This window comes from Salmo salar, chromosome ssa19 (assembly GCF_905237065.1).
Source record: "Salmo salar chromosome ssa19, Ssal_v3.1, whole genome shotgun sequence".
NCBI lineage: Eukaryota > Metazoa > Chordata > Actinopteri > Salmoniformes > Salmonidae > Salmo > Salmo salar.
Genome location: NC_059460.1, coordinates 63,095,323 through 63,115,247, shown reverse-complemented (window position 1 = coordinate 63,115,247; position 19,925 = coordinate 63,095,323). Strand labels below are relative to the sequence as shown.

Below are 19,925 nucleotides of genomic sequence, written 5' to 3'. Positions count from 1 at the left end.
CTGATATGTCAAACAGCAGTTACCTTGCCAGCTACATCAGTCAAATAAAGAGTAGCCAATTTCTGCTCTGCTTGCTTTTACAACTCTGAGAAAAAGCACAACACACACAGACAACAGCTGCCTCTGTTCGCACGCTCTGTGGTGGCCACGTGGTCCTAAATGCAGCCGTCTGAAACTTCCAAACAGCCTATCCGACCGCTCTGAGGCGTGTGCATGGTCATAAAGCACACCGATAACACTTTTTGTATCACAGTGCAATGATAAAACTGGGGGGGGGGGCAAAAAAGCAATTTAAGAGTGTGTGTGGGGGAGTCAGGTCCCCTCCTCCCCAGCGAAAGTTGCGCCCCTGGCCCAGTGTAATCCGGTGGTTATTCCAAACATAGCCAATAAATATGTGTAATCCTATCCTTTGTTTATTCCAAACATAGCCAATAAATATGATGATAAGATGACGGTCAGGATAGTGAGACAGTCAGACTGGTCCGAGGTTATCAAGTGACGGTATTTACTATCAATATTATGGGTGACATTGGGAACACACTGGCTCAGAGTCTGAGTGGTGTGTGTGTGTGTGTGTGTGTGTGTGTGTGTGTGTGTGTGTGTGTGTGTGTGTGTGTGTGTGTGTGTGTGTGTGTGTGTGTGTGTGTGTGTGTGTGTGTGCGCGTGTGTGTGTGTCCCATTCTAAGGCCACAGTCACAGACATTATAAAGAGGTGGTGTTTATAAAATCACACTTTTTTTGCATTGAGGGGCCAGTCGCTTGTCAAAGTGGTTGGGTTGGCTAGTTTGTGGTGCAGGTACGTTTAAGCTTTTCCATCAACGTTACTCTTAGAAATAGTATTTTAAGTTATTGTGATAATATTGTGCTATATGTTGGCCGGAAATTATCAACAATGCAAATGTTTTAACTCAATCGAAAATATTCGGTTCATAATTATCTGTAGATTTTTGTATTATAACTGTAGTCGTTATCTTATTTATCATTGCCATCATGCAACATATTTACCGCCACATACAATTTCACAGAGTTACATGAATTAACCCATAGGAAAGCTGTCAGGGTGTAACAGAGGGATAGGAACAATGCATTTACTATTTATATGATATACATTTCATTGTCACTTTGTTAGTTATAAAAACTGTCCAAAATAGGTTTGATAGTTGTGGAAATATAATTTTCAATGGCAATCATTGTATTTGTACTGTGTTTGGAGGTTGAGATCTGAGATGCTAGTTGTTTTCCACCTCATTTGCACTGTGTATATTTCCATTGGTTATCCATACAAAACTCATGCTGGATCAATTTGTATACATCTACACAGACACCCACCCACCCACCCACCCACACACACACACACACACACACACACACACACACACACACACACACACACACACACACACACACACACACACACACACACACACACACCAGGTTATTATAGTTTAGTGTTTTAATATTCGTTTTAATTTCTATTAGTTTTAAGAATGTTATTTGAAATTTGGTTTATTTTCAGTTAGTTTTCAGATCCACTTTAATAGTTTTTATTTATTTAAAGTTTTATAAAAACATTTATATTTAGTTTTTATATTATTAATATTCAGTTGTAGTTTTAGCCATTTATGTGTTTTTGGGAATGTCAGTTCTTGCCACTGTGGGGCAGTAATGCATAAGATGATGGGTCAGGTCATAGGTTAGGTTAGGTTAGGTTTAAAGGTAGACTCAGCGTGATGACGTAGATACACAAAGTAAACAGTAGTGGTCAATTTCCGCAAAAAACAGGAGCGTTTTGGTCCCATATCTACCACATTGTTGCAGTGTGAAGCACACCCATGTACATTCGCAGATACTAATTTTTTACATTTACATTTTAGTCATTTAGCAGACGCTCTTATCCAGAGCGACTTACAGTAGTGAATGCATACATTTCATACTTATTTATTTATTTATTTATTTTTCGTACTGGTCCCCCATACTCCGTATGACTGTATGAGAGCAAAGTTTTGCATCGTGCTCATGTCAATGCGCTTGTTGAGGCAGATCAAATTTGTCAAGTCTTTCAAAGTGTGTTGCATTCTAGGGCAAAAAATGGTCAAAAACCATGTGATCAATGGTCATGAAGTTTTGACTGCAGTCAACCGCAAGTTTCTGTAGTTGCTCTTCACCAACTTCATCCTGCAGCTATCACTTGCATACTGGGAGGCTCTATTGTCAACCAATCATAAGGGGGAGCTTGGCTGCTCTCTTATCGGCTCTTAACCAACCATGCGATTTCAAAAGAAAATGTTGCGTAGTTCGTAACTTGTTTTGTACATAATGTTGTTGCTACCATCTCTTATGACCGAAAAGAGCTTCTGGACATCAGAACTGCGATTACTCACCACAGATTAGACAAAGAGTTTTTCTTCAATGAGTTGGACAGGAGGGATATACTACAGACAACCGACCAGGTCCAGATCCCCATCATTCGGTGGAGAAGGAAACTGAGATTTGGCGGAAAAAGATCAGGGTGCCTTGTTTGGATCAGGTGACGAGTGGCTAATCTGCCTTTGCCTTCAGTCCTGATAGCTAACGTTCAATTGCTGGAATATAAATGGGACAAACTGAAAGCATGTAAATCCTACCAACGGTACATTAAAAACTGTAATATCTTATGTTTCACGAGTTGTGGCTGAACGACGACTTTAAGAACATATAGTTGACGGGTTATACACTCTATCCGCAGGATAGAACAGCAGCCTCTGTTAAGACACGGGGCGGAGGCCTATACATATATGTAAACAACAGCTGGTGCACGATATATAAGGTAGTCTTGAGGTTTTGCTCACCTGAGGTAGAGTATCTCATGATAAGCTGTAGACCACACTATCTACCTAGAGAGTTTTCATCTGTATTTTTCGTAGCTGTCAACATACCACCACAGACCGATGCTGGCACTAAAACCGCACTCAATAAGCTGTATACCGCCATAAGCAAACAGGAAAACGTTCATCCAGAGGCGGTGCTCCTAGTGGCGGGAGACTTTAATGCAGGGAAACGTAACTTCTTTGGGATAGGTGGGACATTAGCGTCCCACCTGGCCAACAGCCGGTGAAATTGCAGAGCGCGAAATTCAAATTAAATTACTATAAATATTAAACTTATTAAACAAGTGCAATACACCAAAATAAAGATTAACTTCTTGTTAATCCAGCCACCGTGTCAGATTTCAAAAAGGCTTTACGGCGAAAGCAAACCATGCGATTATCTGAGGACAGCACCCCATCATACAAACACATGAAAATCATATTTAAACCAAGCAGGTGCGACACGAAAGTCAGAAATAACGATATAATTCATGCCTTACCTTTGAAGATCTTCTTCTGTTGGCACTCCAATATGTCCCAGAAACATCACAAATAATCCTTTTGTTCGATAAACTCCTTCTTTATATCCCCAAAATGTCCATTTATTTGGCACGTTTGATTCAGAAAAACACCGGTTCCAACTCACCCAATATGACTACAAATGATCTAATAAGTTACCTGTAAACTTGCTCCAAACATTTCAAACAACTTTCCTAATCCAATTTTAGGTATCCTAAAACGTAAATAATCAATCAAATTTAAGACGGAATATACTGTGTTCAATAGCGGATAAAATCAAAGTGGAGCGAGCTACAGGTCGTGCGCACCAAACAAAAGAGTCCACTTGGCTTGACACTCATTCTGAATAGCCATACTTCTTCATTTCTCAAAGGAAAAACATCAAACAATTTCTAAAGACTGTTGACATCTAGTGGAAGCCATAGGAACTGCAATCAGGTGCCTCATAAATCTAGTTTCCCATAGAAAACTAATAGAAAACACAGTGAACTAAAAAATATTTTTTCCTGGATGGTTTGTCCTCGGAGTTTCGCCTGCCAAATAAGTTCTGTTATACTCACAGATATCCTAGCATATTTATGCTATTTATATTTATATATTTATTTATATATTTATATTTATATTTATTAGCATATATTTATGCATATCCTAGCTTCTGGGCCTGAGTAGCATGCAGTTTACTTTAGGCACGCTTTTCATCTGGATGTGAAAATACTGCCCCCTATCCCAAAGAGGTTTTAAATCAATTTTACCTCATTTCTATCAGCATGTTAAATGTACAACCAGAGGGAAAACAATTCTGGACCACCTTTACTCCACACACAGAGACGCGTACAAAGCTCTCCCTCACCCTCTGCTTGGCAAATCTGACCATAATTCTATCCTCCTGATTCCTGTTTACATGCAGAAATTAAAGCAGGAAGTCCCAGTGACTTGGTATATAAAAAAAGTGATCAAATTAAGCAGATGCTAAACTACAGGACTGTATTGCTAGCACAGACTGGAATATGTTCTGGGATTCTTCCGATGGCATTGAGGAGTACACCACATCATTCACTGGCTTCATCAATAAGTGCATCGAGGACGTTGTCCCCACAGTGACTGTATGTACATACCCCAACCAGAAGCCATGGATTACAGGCAACATCCGCACTGAACTAAAAGGTAGAGCTGCCGCTTTCAAGGAGCGGGACTCTAACCCGGAAGCTTATAAGAAATCCCGCTATACCCTCCGACGAACCATCAAACAGGCAAAGCATCAATACAGGACTAAGATCACATTGTACTACACCGGCTCCGATGCTCGTCGGATATGGCAGGGCTTGTAAACTATTACAGACTACAAAGGGAAGCGCAGCTGAGAGCTGCCCAGTGATACGAGCCCACCAGACAAGCAAAATAACTTTTATGCTCGCTTCGAGGCAAGTAACATTGAAACATGCATGAGAACATCAGCTGTTCCGGACAACTGTGTACTCACTCTCTCCGCAGCCGATGTGAGTAAGACCTTTAAACAGCTCAACATTCACAAGGCCGCAGGGCCAGACGGATTACCAGGACGTGTACTCCGAGCATGCGCTGACCAACTGGTAAGTCTTCGCTGACATTTTCAACTTCTCCCTGTCTGAGTCTGTAATACCAACATGTTTCAAGCAGACCACCATAGTCCCTGTGCCCAAGAACACTAAGGTAACATGTATAAAATGACTATTGACCCATAGCACTCACGTCTGTAGCCATGAAATGCTTTGAAAGGTGGGTCATGGCTCACATCAACACCATTATCCCAGAAACCCTAGACCCACTCCAATTTGCATACCGCACCAACAGATCCACAGATGATGCAATCTCTATTGCACTCCACACTACCCTTTCACACCTGGACAAAAGGAACACCGACGTGAGAATGCTATTAATTGACTACAGCTCAGTGTTCAACACCATAGTGCCCTCAAAGCTCATCACTAAAATAAAGCCCCCGGGACTAAACACCTCCCTCTGCAACTGGATCCTGGACTTCCTGACAGGCCGCCCCCAGGTGGTAAGGCTAGGTAACAACGCACCCGCCACTCTAATCCTCAACACAGGGGCCCCTCAGGGGTACGTGCTCAGACCCCTCCAGTACTCCCTGTTCACTCATGACTGCATGGCCAGACATGACTCTAACACCATCATTAAGTTTGCCGATGACACAACAGTGGTAGGCCTGATCACCGACAATGATGAGACAGCCTATAGGGAGGAGGTCAACAACCTCTCCCTCAATGTGATCAAGACAAAGGAGATGATTGTGGACTACAGGAAAAGGAGGACCGAGCACACCCCCATTCTCAGCGACCGGGCTGCAGTGGAGCAGGTTGAGAGCTTCAAGTTCCTTGGTGTCCACATCACCAACAAACTAACATGGTCAAAGCATGCCAAGACAGTCATGAAGAGGGCACGACAAAACCTATTCCCCCTCAGGAGACTGAAAATATTTGGCATTGGTCCTCAGATCTTCAAAAGGTTTTACAGCTGCACCATCGAGATCATCCTGACTGGTTGCATCACTACCTGATATGGCAACTGCTCGGCCTCCGACCGCAAGGCACTACAGCGGTTAGTGCGTATGGCCCAGTACATCACTTGGGCCAAACATCCTACCATACAGGACCTCTATACCAGGTGTCAGAGGAAGGCCCTAAAAATTGTCAAAGACTCCAGCCACCTAGTCATAGACTGTTCTCTCTGCTACCACATGGCAAGCGGTACCGGAGTGCCATGTCTTGGAAGCCAAGAGGCTTCTACCCCCAAGGCATAAGACTCCTGAACAGCTAATCAAATGGCAAACCAAGACTATCCCCCCCCTCCCCTACGCTGCTGCTACTCTCTGTTGTTATCTATGCGTAGTCACTTTAATAACTCTACCTACATGTACATATTACCTCAATTACCTCAACACCAGTACCCCCGCACATTGACACATTGACTCTGTACCAGTACCCCCTGTATATAGCCCCGCTATTGTCATTTACTACTGCTCTGTAATTATTCGTTTTTTTATCTCTGACTTTTTTTAACGTATTTTCATAAAACTGCATTGTTGGTTAAGGGCTTGTAAGTAAGCATTTCACTGTAAGGTCTACATCTGTTGTATTCGGGGCATGTGACAAATAACATTTGATTTGATTTGATTTGACCCATGCGAACTGGACCAAAGATGTGACTGAAACAGGAACCAATTTGCCACGATTTATGGGTACAGTGGATATATACAAATTAATGTGATATTTGAGGCTCTATCTCACTAAGAGATTGTACAATGTACACACAAAATATTCTATTATGAGTTTTTGAGTGTGTGATATGGTGGTAAGATACATGTTTATTTCGACATTATAAAGAAAACCTTTTATAAACAATGGCAACACTGCCATGTTGATCTGAGCCTTGCTGTTGGAAATCCACATTAGTGTGCGACTTTCAGCTGTCTCAGATGCACGTCCCGCGACTTCACTCCTCCACTTTCGTCTACAGTCGTTTGCTTTAGTCTTACCACTCAAACGAGCCCAATATCTGCAGTGCTGCTCATGGCAACGTCATCTCACCGAGTCTACCTTTAAATTATAAAGTTAATTTCAATAATGGGCATAGATGTCAATTCAATGTCCATTCCACATTTGTTCAACATAATTTCATTGAAATTTCATTGAAATTATGCAGAAACTACGTTGATTCAACCAGTGATTTTTGCCCCAACCACACCCCCCCAAAAAATATAATTAATATGGTTTTTATTCTATTTTAGTTCGTTTTGGAGTCAAAGATAATAGTTTCAGTATATTTTTGTTTTTTCAAACGGGTTTATTAATTGTTTACTAAATAGTTTTTTCATGATTAGTTTTAATTTTAGTTTCAGTTTTAGTTTACTATAATAACCTTGACACACACACACCTGTCTAGTCTGTCTAATCTGACTCTCTACTACCCTTTACCTTGCTCTGTTTTGGAAATAATCCATGCTGTTATCACAGACAACTTCTATCCTCAGCTCCCGTCAGAGATTTGTGGATGCTGTGACAGACCACAACAGACTTTATGTAACAAGGAAGACAGGACCACAGGAATACATGTAGACATGCACTCATACGTTCATGAGCAGAATAAAGAGGTCTTTGACCACGCACACCAGTGATATCATGAACTTTACCCAGTATCAGGACATTTCTGCCCAAAACCTGTTTACCTCTGCCAGGAGGCTGAAACTTGGCCACAAGTGGCTCTTCCAGCAAGACATCAAAATCCATAAAGAAATGTTTAATAGGCCACAAAATCAACATTTTTCAATAGCCATCTCAGTCTCCGGACTTGAAAACCTGTGGTTTGAATTGAAGAGGGTAGTCCATAAGCACAGACGAAGGATATCAAGGATCTGGAAGGATTCTGTATGGAGGAATGGTTTAAGATCCCTCCCAATGTGTTCTACAACTCATAAAACATTTTAGAGGAAGACTCAGGGCCATTTTCCTCACAAGGTGAGGTATTGAAAGGTATTGAAAAATGGTGTCAATCATTTTTACCCTTACCTTTTTGAGAACAAATTATATTACTTGGTAAACAAAATATTTTTATCTGAGAAATTGTACTAGTACTACAGAAAATAATTTCCAAAGTGTTTAGAGCATACAATATAGCTCAGTACCTGAATTTTTTTATTTTACACAGTTATTTTTGCTCATCTTTAACAATGGTGTAAATAATTTCGGACTCCACTGTGTACCCACTCATTCAATCAATAAAGGCAGAATCCTAACATGAATTCAAATTTTTGTGCAAATCTGTTAAATACTCTGAACAAAAACATAGAAGCAACGTGTAAAGTGTTGGTCCCATGTTTCATGAGCTGAAATAAAAGATCCCAGAAATGTTCCAAACATACAAAAAGCTTATTTCTCTCAAATGTTGAAAACATTTTTTTACATCCCTGCTAGTGAGCATTTCTCCTTTGCCAAGGTAATCCATCCACCTGACAGGTGTGGCATATCAAGAAGCTGATTAAACAGCATGATCATTACACAGGTGCACCTTGTGCTGGGGGCAGTAAAAGGCCACTCTAAATGCACAGTTTTGTCACACAACACAATGCTACAGATGTCTCAAGTTTTGAGGGAATGCACAATTGTAATACTGACTGCAGGAATGTCCACCAGAGCTGTGGCCAGAGAATTGAATGTTAATTTCTCTACCATAAGCCGCCTCCAATGTCGTTTTAGAGAATTTGGCAGTACCTCCAGCCGCCCACACAACCGCAGACCACTCCTCACAAGTCCTCAACTGGCAGCTTCATTAAATACTACCCGCAAAACACCAGTCTCAACATCAACAGTGAAGAGGCGACTCCAGGATAGTGGCTTTCTAGACAGAGTTCCTCTGTCCAGTGTCTGTGTTCTTTTGCCCATCTTAATCTTTTCTTTTTATTGGCCAGTCTGAGATATGGCTTTTTCTTTGCAACTGCCTAGAAGGCCAGCATCCCAGGGTCGCCTCTTCACTGTTGATGTTGAGACTGGTGTTTTGCGTGTACTATTTAATGAAGCTGCCAGTTGAGGACTTGTGAGGCGTCTGTTTGTCAAACTAGCCACTCGAATGTACTTGTCCTCTTGCTCAGTTGTGCACCGGGGCCTCCCACTCCTCTTTCTATTCTGGTTAGAGCCAGTTTGCGCTGTTCTGTGAAGGGAGTAGTACACAGCGCTCTACGAGATCTTCAGTTTCTTGGCAATTACTTGAATGGAATAGCTTTAATTTCTCAATACAAGAATAGATTGACGAGTAACAGAAGAAAGATCTTTGCTTCTGGCCATTTTGAGTCTGTAATCGAACCCACAAGTGCTGATGCTCCAGATACTCAACTAGTCTAAAGAAGGCCAGTTTTATTGCTTCTTTAATCAGAACAACAGTTTTCAGCTGTGCTAACATAATTGTGAAAGGGTTTTCTAATGATCAGTTAGCCTTTTAAAATTATAAACTTGGATTAGCTAACACAACGTGCCATTGGATCACAGGAGTGATGGTTGCTAATAATGGGCCTATGTAGATATTCCATAAAGAATCTGCCGTTTCCAGCTACAATAGTCATTTACAACATTAACAATATCTACACTGTATTTCTGATCAATTTGATGTTATTTTAATGGACAAAAAAGTGCTTTCTTTCAAAAAACAAGGACATTTCTAAGTGACCCCAAACCTTTGAACGGTAGTGTATGTTAATAGATTATTTAATTTAATAGATGGGCAAAAAAATCAAAAAACCTGTTTTCACTTTGTCTTTATGATGTATTGTGTGTATATTGATGAGGGAAAATGTTTTTATTTCAGAATAAGGCTGTAATGTAGCAAAATGTGGAAAAAGTATTTCTGAATGCTCTGTAGATTCACTGTATTTCATTCAGTTGCACAGTACAGAATAAACTGTATAGCAGGGGTGGCAAATTTACAGCCCACAAGCCAAATCCGGCCAGCAAGCCTGCAGTGGATTTGGGGACATTATAATTATGGTTGAAAAACAACTTCTCTCTATACTTGAATGTCTACAACAAAAATGCATTTAGGCATTCAGGCAGGGACCTAGTCATTAGAGGATACTGTTGAGAATGATCATATTCAGGTGTAAAGTGTATGAATCAGACACCGATGATTGTATAGACAGTAATAGGAAAGGTTATGTACAATGCTTATCAGAGCCTCCTTTCTATGTTCCAGCTGCGTTGAACGTTAACACCAACGCCAACCCCAGGGGAGACTGCCAGGTAAGTGGTCCTTCCACACGTTTCTACAGTATATACTTTATACTGTATATAACTCCCTTGGTTAGCATACTGCAACGATTTCGAAGTGTATTAATACTGTGTTTTGTGCTGCCCGTGCTGTCCACCCCTGGGAAAATAGGGTTCTCCATTCAATCTAACTATGTTCCCCTTTTTGCAACAATACATTTCAGAAATGGTTTCCCGGAAACAGAAGCCTGGCCTTGGACTAAGAAGCACTTTTAATGGAGAATCTCCATTAAACATTTATTTTAGTCTTGGACTAGGCTGAATCAGTGTCTGGAAACGGTCTCTCAGTGTTTTAAGGCTAGGACCTTGTACCACAGCATTAAGACACCTGCAACATGTTGAGCAATCTGATGGAGATATTTTGTTATTGATACAGTTTATGTGATCGATTCAGCCATCTGTGAGAAGAGTTAAAAGCCATTGAAGGGCAGCTTATCAGTAGTGTAGTTCATACATGCATTCAGACCCTCACTTAGAGGCAGAACAGCACACACACACACACACAACAGGGGGGATTTATACATACATAACCTTTCCTATAGCCAATACTATGCCACATTCTTTATACTTTGACATTGAGGTTAAAGAAAGTGTGATTTCTCAATTTACCTAATTTAGCTTACCGTTACATTAGACAAATTAGGACGTCAATATTATTGTAATGGTTTTTGTATAAAAAATCTTACATTACAGCTCACTTTGAGCAAATTTGGAATTGCAATTAATTGTGGTTAATCACAGCAAATTCTGCAATTAACTCAATGAAATGTTTTAATTGTTTGACAGACCTACATAGAACGTATGTTCACAATTAAACATCTCCATTTGAGCTACACCATGGTATCCGCTCCTGTCCTCCCATGGCCTACCAGCCTTTACAACCATTAGTGGATCCCCTGAAACGCACTTAATTAAACTGAGGTACACCTGTGACTGGCAGGGACAGGAGGGTTCATTCAAGAACAAAAACAAACTTCAACACTGTTACACACAAGCCCTCCCCCCTCACACATACATTATATCATAGCTGCCACCACTATGTCATAGCTGCCACCGTTGTCACCAAACTGATTGTCACCATTGATAATGTATTCATACATAGGAAAGACATACACACAAACAAACACACACTCCTGTCCTTTGAAACTCTTGTACCCACACACACTCTGCCACACGCCATTTATTGACACTCCAAACAGAGCCAGCAGCTAATCTGTCACCTCCACACCGACACCGAAAACAACCAGTGGACAAAAACGCTGCAGACAGGGGCTACCGTCACCATGTTTACGCTGTAGACACCAGCTACACCCGGCCTCCTTCGTTGTGGCAACCAGCCGAGCATGTCGGTGCCTTGGCGACCGACCTCACCCCACCCTCACTACATGCCTTGTAGATCTGTATGTGTGCAGTGTGCAGGAGTGACAACGCAAAAGTTGATAGAGAGGTCATTGCTTCCAATGTCAATAACGAACACACCTGAATCAGCCTTTTGGTGAAACTGCTAAATCATGTTCAAGTGCACCTGCTTGCTTGAATAAGGTGAAGCACAATGATGAATGCCTGTGGGTGTTTGAATCACCTGCATTAGTGTAACCACATTTTTTAAGTGCACCGGTATTGCCACAAGGGTAACACCGATATCGGGCATTATGGATTATTTCAAATTAGTTTGGCTGCATCAGTGTCCTGTGGCTTCCATAGGCCTACTGCTATATTACTTCATCTGTCCATATATATTTACATTGATACATGCTGGAGAATTAGCAAAAAAATTGCGGGACAAAATGTGTGTTACTTTGGGAACTCACTTAGTCCCCATGCGATCCCTCTCAATTCCACACTGCCAGTATCTTGTGTCTCCCCATGCAGGCCTACGTGGAGCTGAACGAGCTGATGAATGACCAGCAGAACCAGCAGGGCTTCTGGCAGGAGAGGGGCCGATGGGTGGGTTATGAGGAGAGCTACGACCCCGAGGCCGGGGGTTGGGGACCCTCACACATCTCTTACCTCACCTTCAAGAGCCTCATCCAGCTGCGCCGCACCATGAACACAGGTCAGAACAGGGCCGTGTTTATTAGGGTACACAACGGAAAATGTTTTGAAATGCTTTGCAATGGAAAACGAAAATTAACATTTCTTAGTCCAGGTAGAACCTCGTGTTTTGTCCCATGGTTGTGTTCGTTAGGCACCAAACTGAAGAAAATGTACTGAAACAGGGAGGAACTACCTGGACTTGTCCAATGAGAAATGCTAATTTTAATTTTAAGTTCTGAAATGTTTTAAGACGTTTTCCGTTGCATGCCCCAATGCAGCGTTTACAAACTAGGGGTTGTAACCCCATGTAGGTCGCTTGATTTGAAAATAGGGTCACGAGCGAAACTATGGAGAAAAATCGCTGCTTGGTTCATAGAACCATTGTGATGTGAGTAACCTTCGATATCCGCTGAACAGGTCGTGACAAACAAAGCGGTTTCTGTTTACTTCTTACAAATGTCGCTCTAACTTGTGAACGGTTGGAGCTATAAGCTATTACAATGCTCACAAGCCACGCACAGGACCAGGCACGCACAGGACCAGGCACCAAATCAGACTTGGGGGGGAAAAGAACATCATCATTGAAAGCGATGAGGGTGTTCTTTTCTACACCAAATATCATACACAATTATTGCCTGATAATCTTCTTAACTTCCTAATACCTTTCTGATGCATTTCAGTCACTTCAAACCATACTTCCTTCAGATTGAAGTACTGTCAGACTGATTTGTAATAGACTGTCATAGCGCCCAAATAAAACATGAAACATTAGCTATTGATTACATCACTTTCTTTACATGGTGAGGTCGTAAAAAAAAATATATATTTATATATATATCAAAATGGGGTCACTGGCCAAAAACATTTGGGAACACGACCCAGTATAGAGTTGAATGGAGGAAAAGGTCCCATTCCAATAGTTTTCAAATGCATTCTTCCTCCTTCTCTCGTAGAAGTATTACTTATCTGAATGGAATTTATTTGAATTTGAATGTAGAATAGAATAGAATAGAATAGAATAGAATAGAATAGAATGGACTGAAAAGCCTGCCAACTGGGCACGCCACGTCATTTCAAAGTGGACGTTTGGGTAATATTTGGTTGAGATGTTGATCACTGAGATTTCAACCATTATTCACCCACTCAAAAAGACAGCCAGAAGTTTTGTAAATTCCCAATATGTTATCAATATCCTTTCAAACATCTAAAAGCACAACTAAATTCCAATGGAAAAACAATATCTGCTTTTTAGTTTAGGTGTCATCTAAATGTCTTATCTGCGCTTTCAACCATTTAAAAGCACAACAAAGTTCAAATGGCAATACAATGTCAGATATGTTGTATTTATACAACAACTTAATGCGTTATCACTGTGTTTCATCAAATAGCACAGCCAAATAACCTGGATTGCAGTTGAGATTACATTAAAAGTACATATTGCAGAGCCTCCCGAGTGGCGCAGCGGTCTAAGGCACTGCATAGCGTCACTACAAAGGCGTCACTACATAGGCGTCACTACAGACCCGGGTTTGATCCCAGGCTGTGTCGCAGCCGGTCACGACCGGGAAACCCATAAGGCGGCGTACAATTGGCCCAGCGTCATCTGGGTTAGGGATGGGTTTGGCCGGCCGGGATGTCCTTGTCCCATTGTGCTGTAGTGACTCCTTGCGGCAGGCCAGGCGCATGCACGCTGACTTTGGTTGCCAGCTGTATGGTGTTTACTCCGACACATTGGTGAAGCTGGGTTCCAGGTTAAGCGAGCAGTGTGTCAAGAAGCAGTGCAACTTGGCGGGGTCGTGTTTTGGAATATGCATGACTCTCGACCTTCGCCTCTCCCGAGTCCGTATGGGAGTTGCAGCAATGGGACAAAACTGTAACTACCAATTGGGGTGAAAAAAAAGTACATAGTGCAAGTGATCAACGCTGTTCAAGATTCTGCACAGATTATTACAGCAAGTGTGAAGATCGCCACAACTTGCGACCTTTGCATGCTATCTTGAACATTAATGCTTTCTATGATTAAGTAGGAAGACATTTATACTAGTTACAGTAAACTAAACTCAAAAAGCCATGGATGTGTTATACATTTTAAGGTTGAAAAAATACTGTTACATTAATTTGTAAGATACTTTAAGCTGTTTACTGTAATACAAAAATACAGTGGCAAGAAAAAGTATGTGAACCCTTTGGAATTACGTGGATTTCTGCATAACTGGGTCATAAAATTTTATCTGATCTTCATCTAAGTCACAACAATAGGCAAACACAGTGTGCTTAAACTAATAACACACAAATTATTTTATTTTTCTTGTCTATATTGAATACATCATTTAAACTTTCACAGTGTAGGTTGGAAAAAGTATGTGAACCCCTAGGCTAATGACTTCTCCAAAAGCTAATTGGAGTCAGGAGTCAGCTAACCCGGAGTCCAATCAATAAGACGAGATTGGAGATGTTGGTTAGAGCTGCCCTGCCCAATAAAAAACATTCACAAAATTTGAGTTTGCTATTCACAAGAAGCATTGCCTGATGTGAACCATGCCTCAAACAAAAGAGATCTCAGAAGACCTAAGATTAAGAATTGTTGACTTGCATAAAGCTGGAAAGGGTTACAAAAGTATCTCTAAAAGCCTTGATGTTCATCAGTCTACTGTAAGACAAAATGTCTGTAAATGGAGAAAGTTCAGCACTGTTACTACTCTACCTAGGAGTGGCCGTCCTGCAAAGATGACTGCAAGAGCACCGCACAGAATGCTCAGTGAGGTTAAGAAGAATCCTAGAGTGTCAGCTAAAGACTTACAGAAATCTCTGGAACATGCTAACATCTCTGTTGACGAGTCTACGATACGTAAAACACTAAACAAGATTGGTGTTCAGGGGAGGACCCCACGGAAGAAGCCACTGCTGTCAAAAAAAACATTGCTGCACGTTTGAAGTTTGCAAAAGAGCACCTGGTTGTTCCACAGCGCTACTGGCAAAATATTCTGTGGACAGATGAAACTAAAGTTGAGTTGTTTGGAAGGAACACACAACACTATGTGTGGAGAAAAAAAGGGACAGCTGTCACGTCCTGACCAGTATAAGGGGTTATTGGTTATTGTAGTTTGGTCAGGACGTGGCAGGGGGTATCTGTTTTATGTGGTTCGGGGTTTAATGGGATATGTATTTATGTAAGAGGGGTGTTTGATTTATGTGTTCCGGGGTTTTTGGGTAATGTTCTTGTTTTGTATTTCTATGTTTTTCTATGTTGTGTATTTCTTTGTTGGCCTCGTATGGCTCTCAATCGGGAACATCTGTACATCGTTGTTGCTGATTGAGAGTCATACTTAAGTAGCCCTGTTTTCACCTGTCCCTTTGTGGGAAGTTGTATTCGTGCACTGCTATGTTTAGCCTGCTGAACTGTTAGCTGTCGTTCGTGGTTTCGTGTTGTTGTTTTTGTGTGGTGTTCGTAATAAAGTAAATATGAGCATTCACATACCCGCTGCATTTTGGTCCACTTCCTACAACGGCTGATACAACAGCACACCAACATCAAAACCTCATCCCAACTGTAAAGTATGGTGGAGGGAGCATCATGGTTTGGGGCTGCTTTGCTGTCTCAGGGCCTGGACAGCTTGCTATCATCGACAGAAAAATGAAATCCCAAGTGTATCAAGACATTTTGCTGGAGAATGTAAGGCTATCTGTCTGCTAATTGAAGCTCAACAGAAGTTGGGTGATGCAACAGGACAACGACCCAAAACATAGAAGTAAATCAACAACAAAATGGCTTCAACAGAAGAAAATATGCCTTCTGGAGTGGCCCAGTTAGAGTCCTGACCTCAACCCGATTTGAGATGCTGTGGCATCTCAAGAGAGCGGTTCACACCAGACATCCCAAGAATATTGCTGAACTGAAACAGTTATGTAAAGAGGAATGGTCCATAATTCCTCCTGACCGTTGTGCAGATCTGATCCGCAACTACAGAAAATGTTTGGTTGAGGTTATTGCTGTCAAAGAATGGTCAACCAGTTATTAAATTGGGTTCACACACTTTTTGCAATGTGAATGTTTACACGGTGTGTTCAATATAGACATGAAAACGTGTAATTGTTTGTGTGTTAGTTTAATCAGAGTGTGTTTGTCTACTGTTGTGACCTAGATGAAGATAAGCAAAAATGTTATGTCCAATTTTTGCAGAAATACAGGTAATTCCAAAGGGTTCACATGCTTTTTCTTGCCACTGTATTGTTGAATTGTGCTTGGTTGACAACGCAGGAGAGTTTCATCTGAGCCACTGGCTTTATCCTATTCTTTAACTTTTATTTTTTGTTGAGATGAAGACAAACTGGAATTAAATCCAGACTAAGTCAGTGGCACAGATGGATCTATGCAAACAGAAGATACATCTCCTTCAAATGTTGATATTTGGTTTCGTTGACAACCAAGCACAATTCAATATCCAGTTTGTCTCAAAATTAATAATTTGATACTGTATGTTCGATTCACATCTCCATCTCAACCAGTTAAAGAATAGGACAAAATCTTATCAAACTTGAAATGCACTTTAAATAAAGTTTGATTTCATTTACTCCTATTCTTTGACTTAGATGTTTGGTTGAGATGGTGACATCCATCATATTAATGATTACATTGAAGCAATGTTGATTCAATCAGTTTGTGCCCAGTGGGTAGTTTCTTCTTCTTTTAGTGAGGTAATCAGTGATCTGGCATGACTGGATTGGCAAAAGCTTTGTTGCAGTAGCTACCTTGTAAAGGGAAAGGAAGCATTTATTGAAAAGTCTTTGAACAGGTTTGAAGATGAGTGAATATCATCAAGATGAGATCTTGAGAGAAATTATCAGATTTTGACCTTGAAGCTCGAGTGAGCTCCGTCAACTGCCCTCTAACTGTAGAACCCGTCCGAACCTGTATTTCTAGGTTGTGTTGCAATATAAGAGGAAATTACCTATAGGGGTACTGCACCTGCATATTCCTTCCCATACAACCAGTCAACATCAGTGTCCTGATTCAGAGGGGTTGGGTTAAATGCAGAAGACACATTTCAGTTTAATGCATTCAGTTGTGCAACTGACTCGGTATCCCCTTTCCGTTTCCCTTCCTTCGTAGTTACTCTCTCTCTTCAACCCCTCTTACATCCTTCCTTCTTATTTTAACCCTGGCCCTGTTCAACCTCTCACCCTGTGATGTTTCCTGTGGATTGTTCAGGTGTGGTGATGCTAGACCGGGTGGAGCGCAGTCTCTCCGGCATCGCTGAGAAGATAGTGGACGAGTTGATCAGCAAGAAAGAGATCAGGCCCAGCGATCGGGATGGGGTGCTCAGTTCCCTGCTCCGAAACCGCAGGTAAAGTTCACTAGGTGTTCACTAAGCTACGCTTGTATGATTAGTCATCTTGCCTAAGACCTGAAGACTTGTGTTTGCTGTCTAAGTAAACGTCTAGGCTTTAGCGCAATGGGTTCAGATGGTCTGTCACAGTAAAGTCCTACTCAGGTCTTTGTATCGGAGGTGGTTCAAAGCCAAGCCATACCCCTGTCCATATAAATACTAAGGGACCAGTGAGGAGGAAGGGGAGGAGCATCTCACTTAGTGATGTTTTTTAATTGATTTTTTTTACTTTCAAAAAGTTATTATTTTTAGATAAAACTATACTAAAGACATTCACAACACCAAATAACTGATTAAAACACACGGTTTTGCAGTCAAGATCTACAGTAGCCTCAAAAGCACCCTCTAGGGTAGCACCATCGTGTAGCCTGAGGACAGGTATTTTCTGTCCTCCTCTGGGTACATTGACTTCAATACAAAGCCTAGGAGGCTCATGGTTCTCACCCCCTTCGATAGACTTACACAGTAATCATGGCGACTTCTGAAGGACATCCTCCAACCTATCAGAGCTCTTGCAGCATGAACTGACATCTTGCCCATCCAATCAATGAATCAGAGAATCTACTGAAAGCTACAGCTACCTAGTACTACAGTGCATAAAGTGTGGTGAGTAGTTGACTCAAAGAGAGAGAAAAACAATAGTTGAACAGTTTTGGGAAAATACATTTCTTCACAAATGAAAGAGAAGTAGCAGAGAGAGCGAGAAAGCTAGCTATATTTTGTTGTACTCATTTCTTCCTTGTTAACCTGTCACTTACTTAGCTAATGCAGCTAATTTAGCCTACTCAATAAGCTGACTCAGAGAGGAATGCTATGTATGTTAGCTAGCAGACTAAGGCTTTCCAACACTGCAGCTCTTCCAAGTCAAGGTAAACTTGAGGTTTTATTCATTTATTTCCACCGGAGCCCGTCGGTGTAAATGCTAAACTGCTTGCTGTACGCTGTACTGCATGATTATACACATGGATTGGATTGTGAGTTTACTAACGTGTTAATTTTAGTTTGTTGACATTAACATTAATATGGTGAAAATGATGTAGGCTGTGTAGCAGCTAACGGTTATGATATGAAGGTTTGGCTTGGAGAGGGTTTTGCGCCTGGTCACAGACAGCTGTTTTGTTGTGCACTGAAGTCCACAAGCGAAGGGAAAAGGTGAGAGGAGGAGAGCGTGTAGATTCGAAAAGGATTTATACAACGAGCAAAGTGATGATGCTATATATTGCTGCTATGAAAGTGAACTCTATACGCAGGTGATCAGGGTGTATGCATTCCGCCGATTCTGTTGCAAAACGTTTCTTAAACAGAAGCAAACGGAACGAAATGGGGAGGGACATGCCTGAATTTGTTCAATAGAAACTCTCGCTTTAGTTTTTTGCAACAGTTTGGACTAATGATTACACCCCAGATCAGCTAGATGCAGGCAAGAATGTGCAAAGTGGTATTGAATGTGTCACTGTCTGTCACCTTGATTACTACAATTTGTCTCTCGACCGATGCACCCACATTATAAACTTTCATTTGTAGGCTAGGTTGTAGCAACCTCATGATGGTTATAGGGCAAATTAGAGTATCATGTAGTAGCCTAAACCTATTGATGTTACATTGAGTTAAGTGAATGGAATATGAATGACAGTCATCCAATATGCAGTAGTAGAAATAAGGCCATACTGTAAGGATCGACGCTGGAGACGAGAAGCAGGTACAGGGAGTGAACATTTAATAACCATGGACAAGAACAGAATACAGACAGCATCTGGACAGGGGAAACGGAAATGACAATAATGATGACACCGGGATGAAACAGACAGATATAGAGAAGGCAATCAAAACGTGAAGGAGTCCAGGTGAGTCCAATGAGCGCAGATGTGCGTAATGATGGTGACAGGTGTGCATAATGAAAGGGCGCCCTCGAGCGCCAGAGAGGGAGAGTGGGAGCAGGCGTGACAGTACCCCACCCTCTAGGGACGCCACCCGGACGCCACCCGGCGTCCCACCTGGGCGAGCCTGACGGGCCGGGCGAGGCATGGGCGCTGGACAAGCCGGCTGGGGGCGTAGAAGCCCGACGAGCCGGCAGAGACATGGGAGCCATGAGAGCCGGCTGAGGCGTGAAAACCTGACGATCCTGCTGAGGCATGGTTATCCCAACGAGACGGCTGAGGCGTGGGAGCCTGACGATTCGGCTGAAGTGTGAAAGCCTGACGATCCCACTGAGGCGTGAAAGCCTGACGATCCCGCTGAGGCGTGGGAGCCTGATGGGCCGGCTGAGGCATGATGTGGGATGGGAGCCTGCCAACCCAACCAGGGCAAGGTAACCTCTCGAGCCA

At 41.8% G+C, this 19,925-nt stretch overlaps 1 protein-coding gene across 1 annotated transcript in view; it reads left to right on the top strand.

Annotated features, from left to right (window-relative positions):
- Positions 1–686: 686 nt before the first annotated feature.
- The window catches only part of slc4a1b (solute carrier family 4 member 1b (Diego blood group)), a 38,927-nt gene continuing 19,688 nt past the window's right edge, over positions 687–19,925 (top strand). The window contains exons 1-4 of the mRNA XM_014158638.2: positions 687–796; positions 10,104–10,150; positions 12,050–12,233; positions 17,424–17,559. Coding sequence (XP_014014113.1) covers positions 12,074–12,233; positions 17,424–17,559 — 296 coding nt within the window. The 5' untranslated portion in view covers positions 687–796; positions 10,104–10,150; positions 12,050–12,073. The remainder of the gene's footprint in view (positions 797–10,103; positions 10,151–12,049; positions 12,234–17,423; positions 17,560–19,925) is intronic.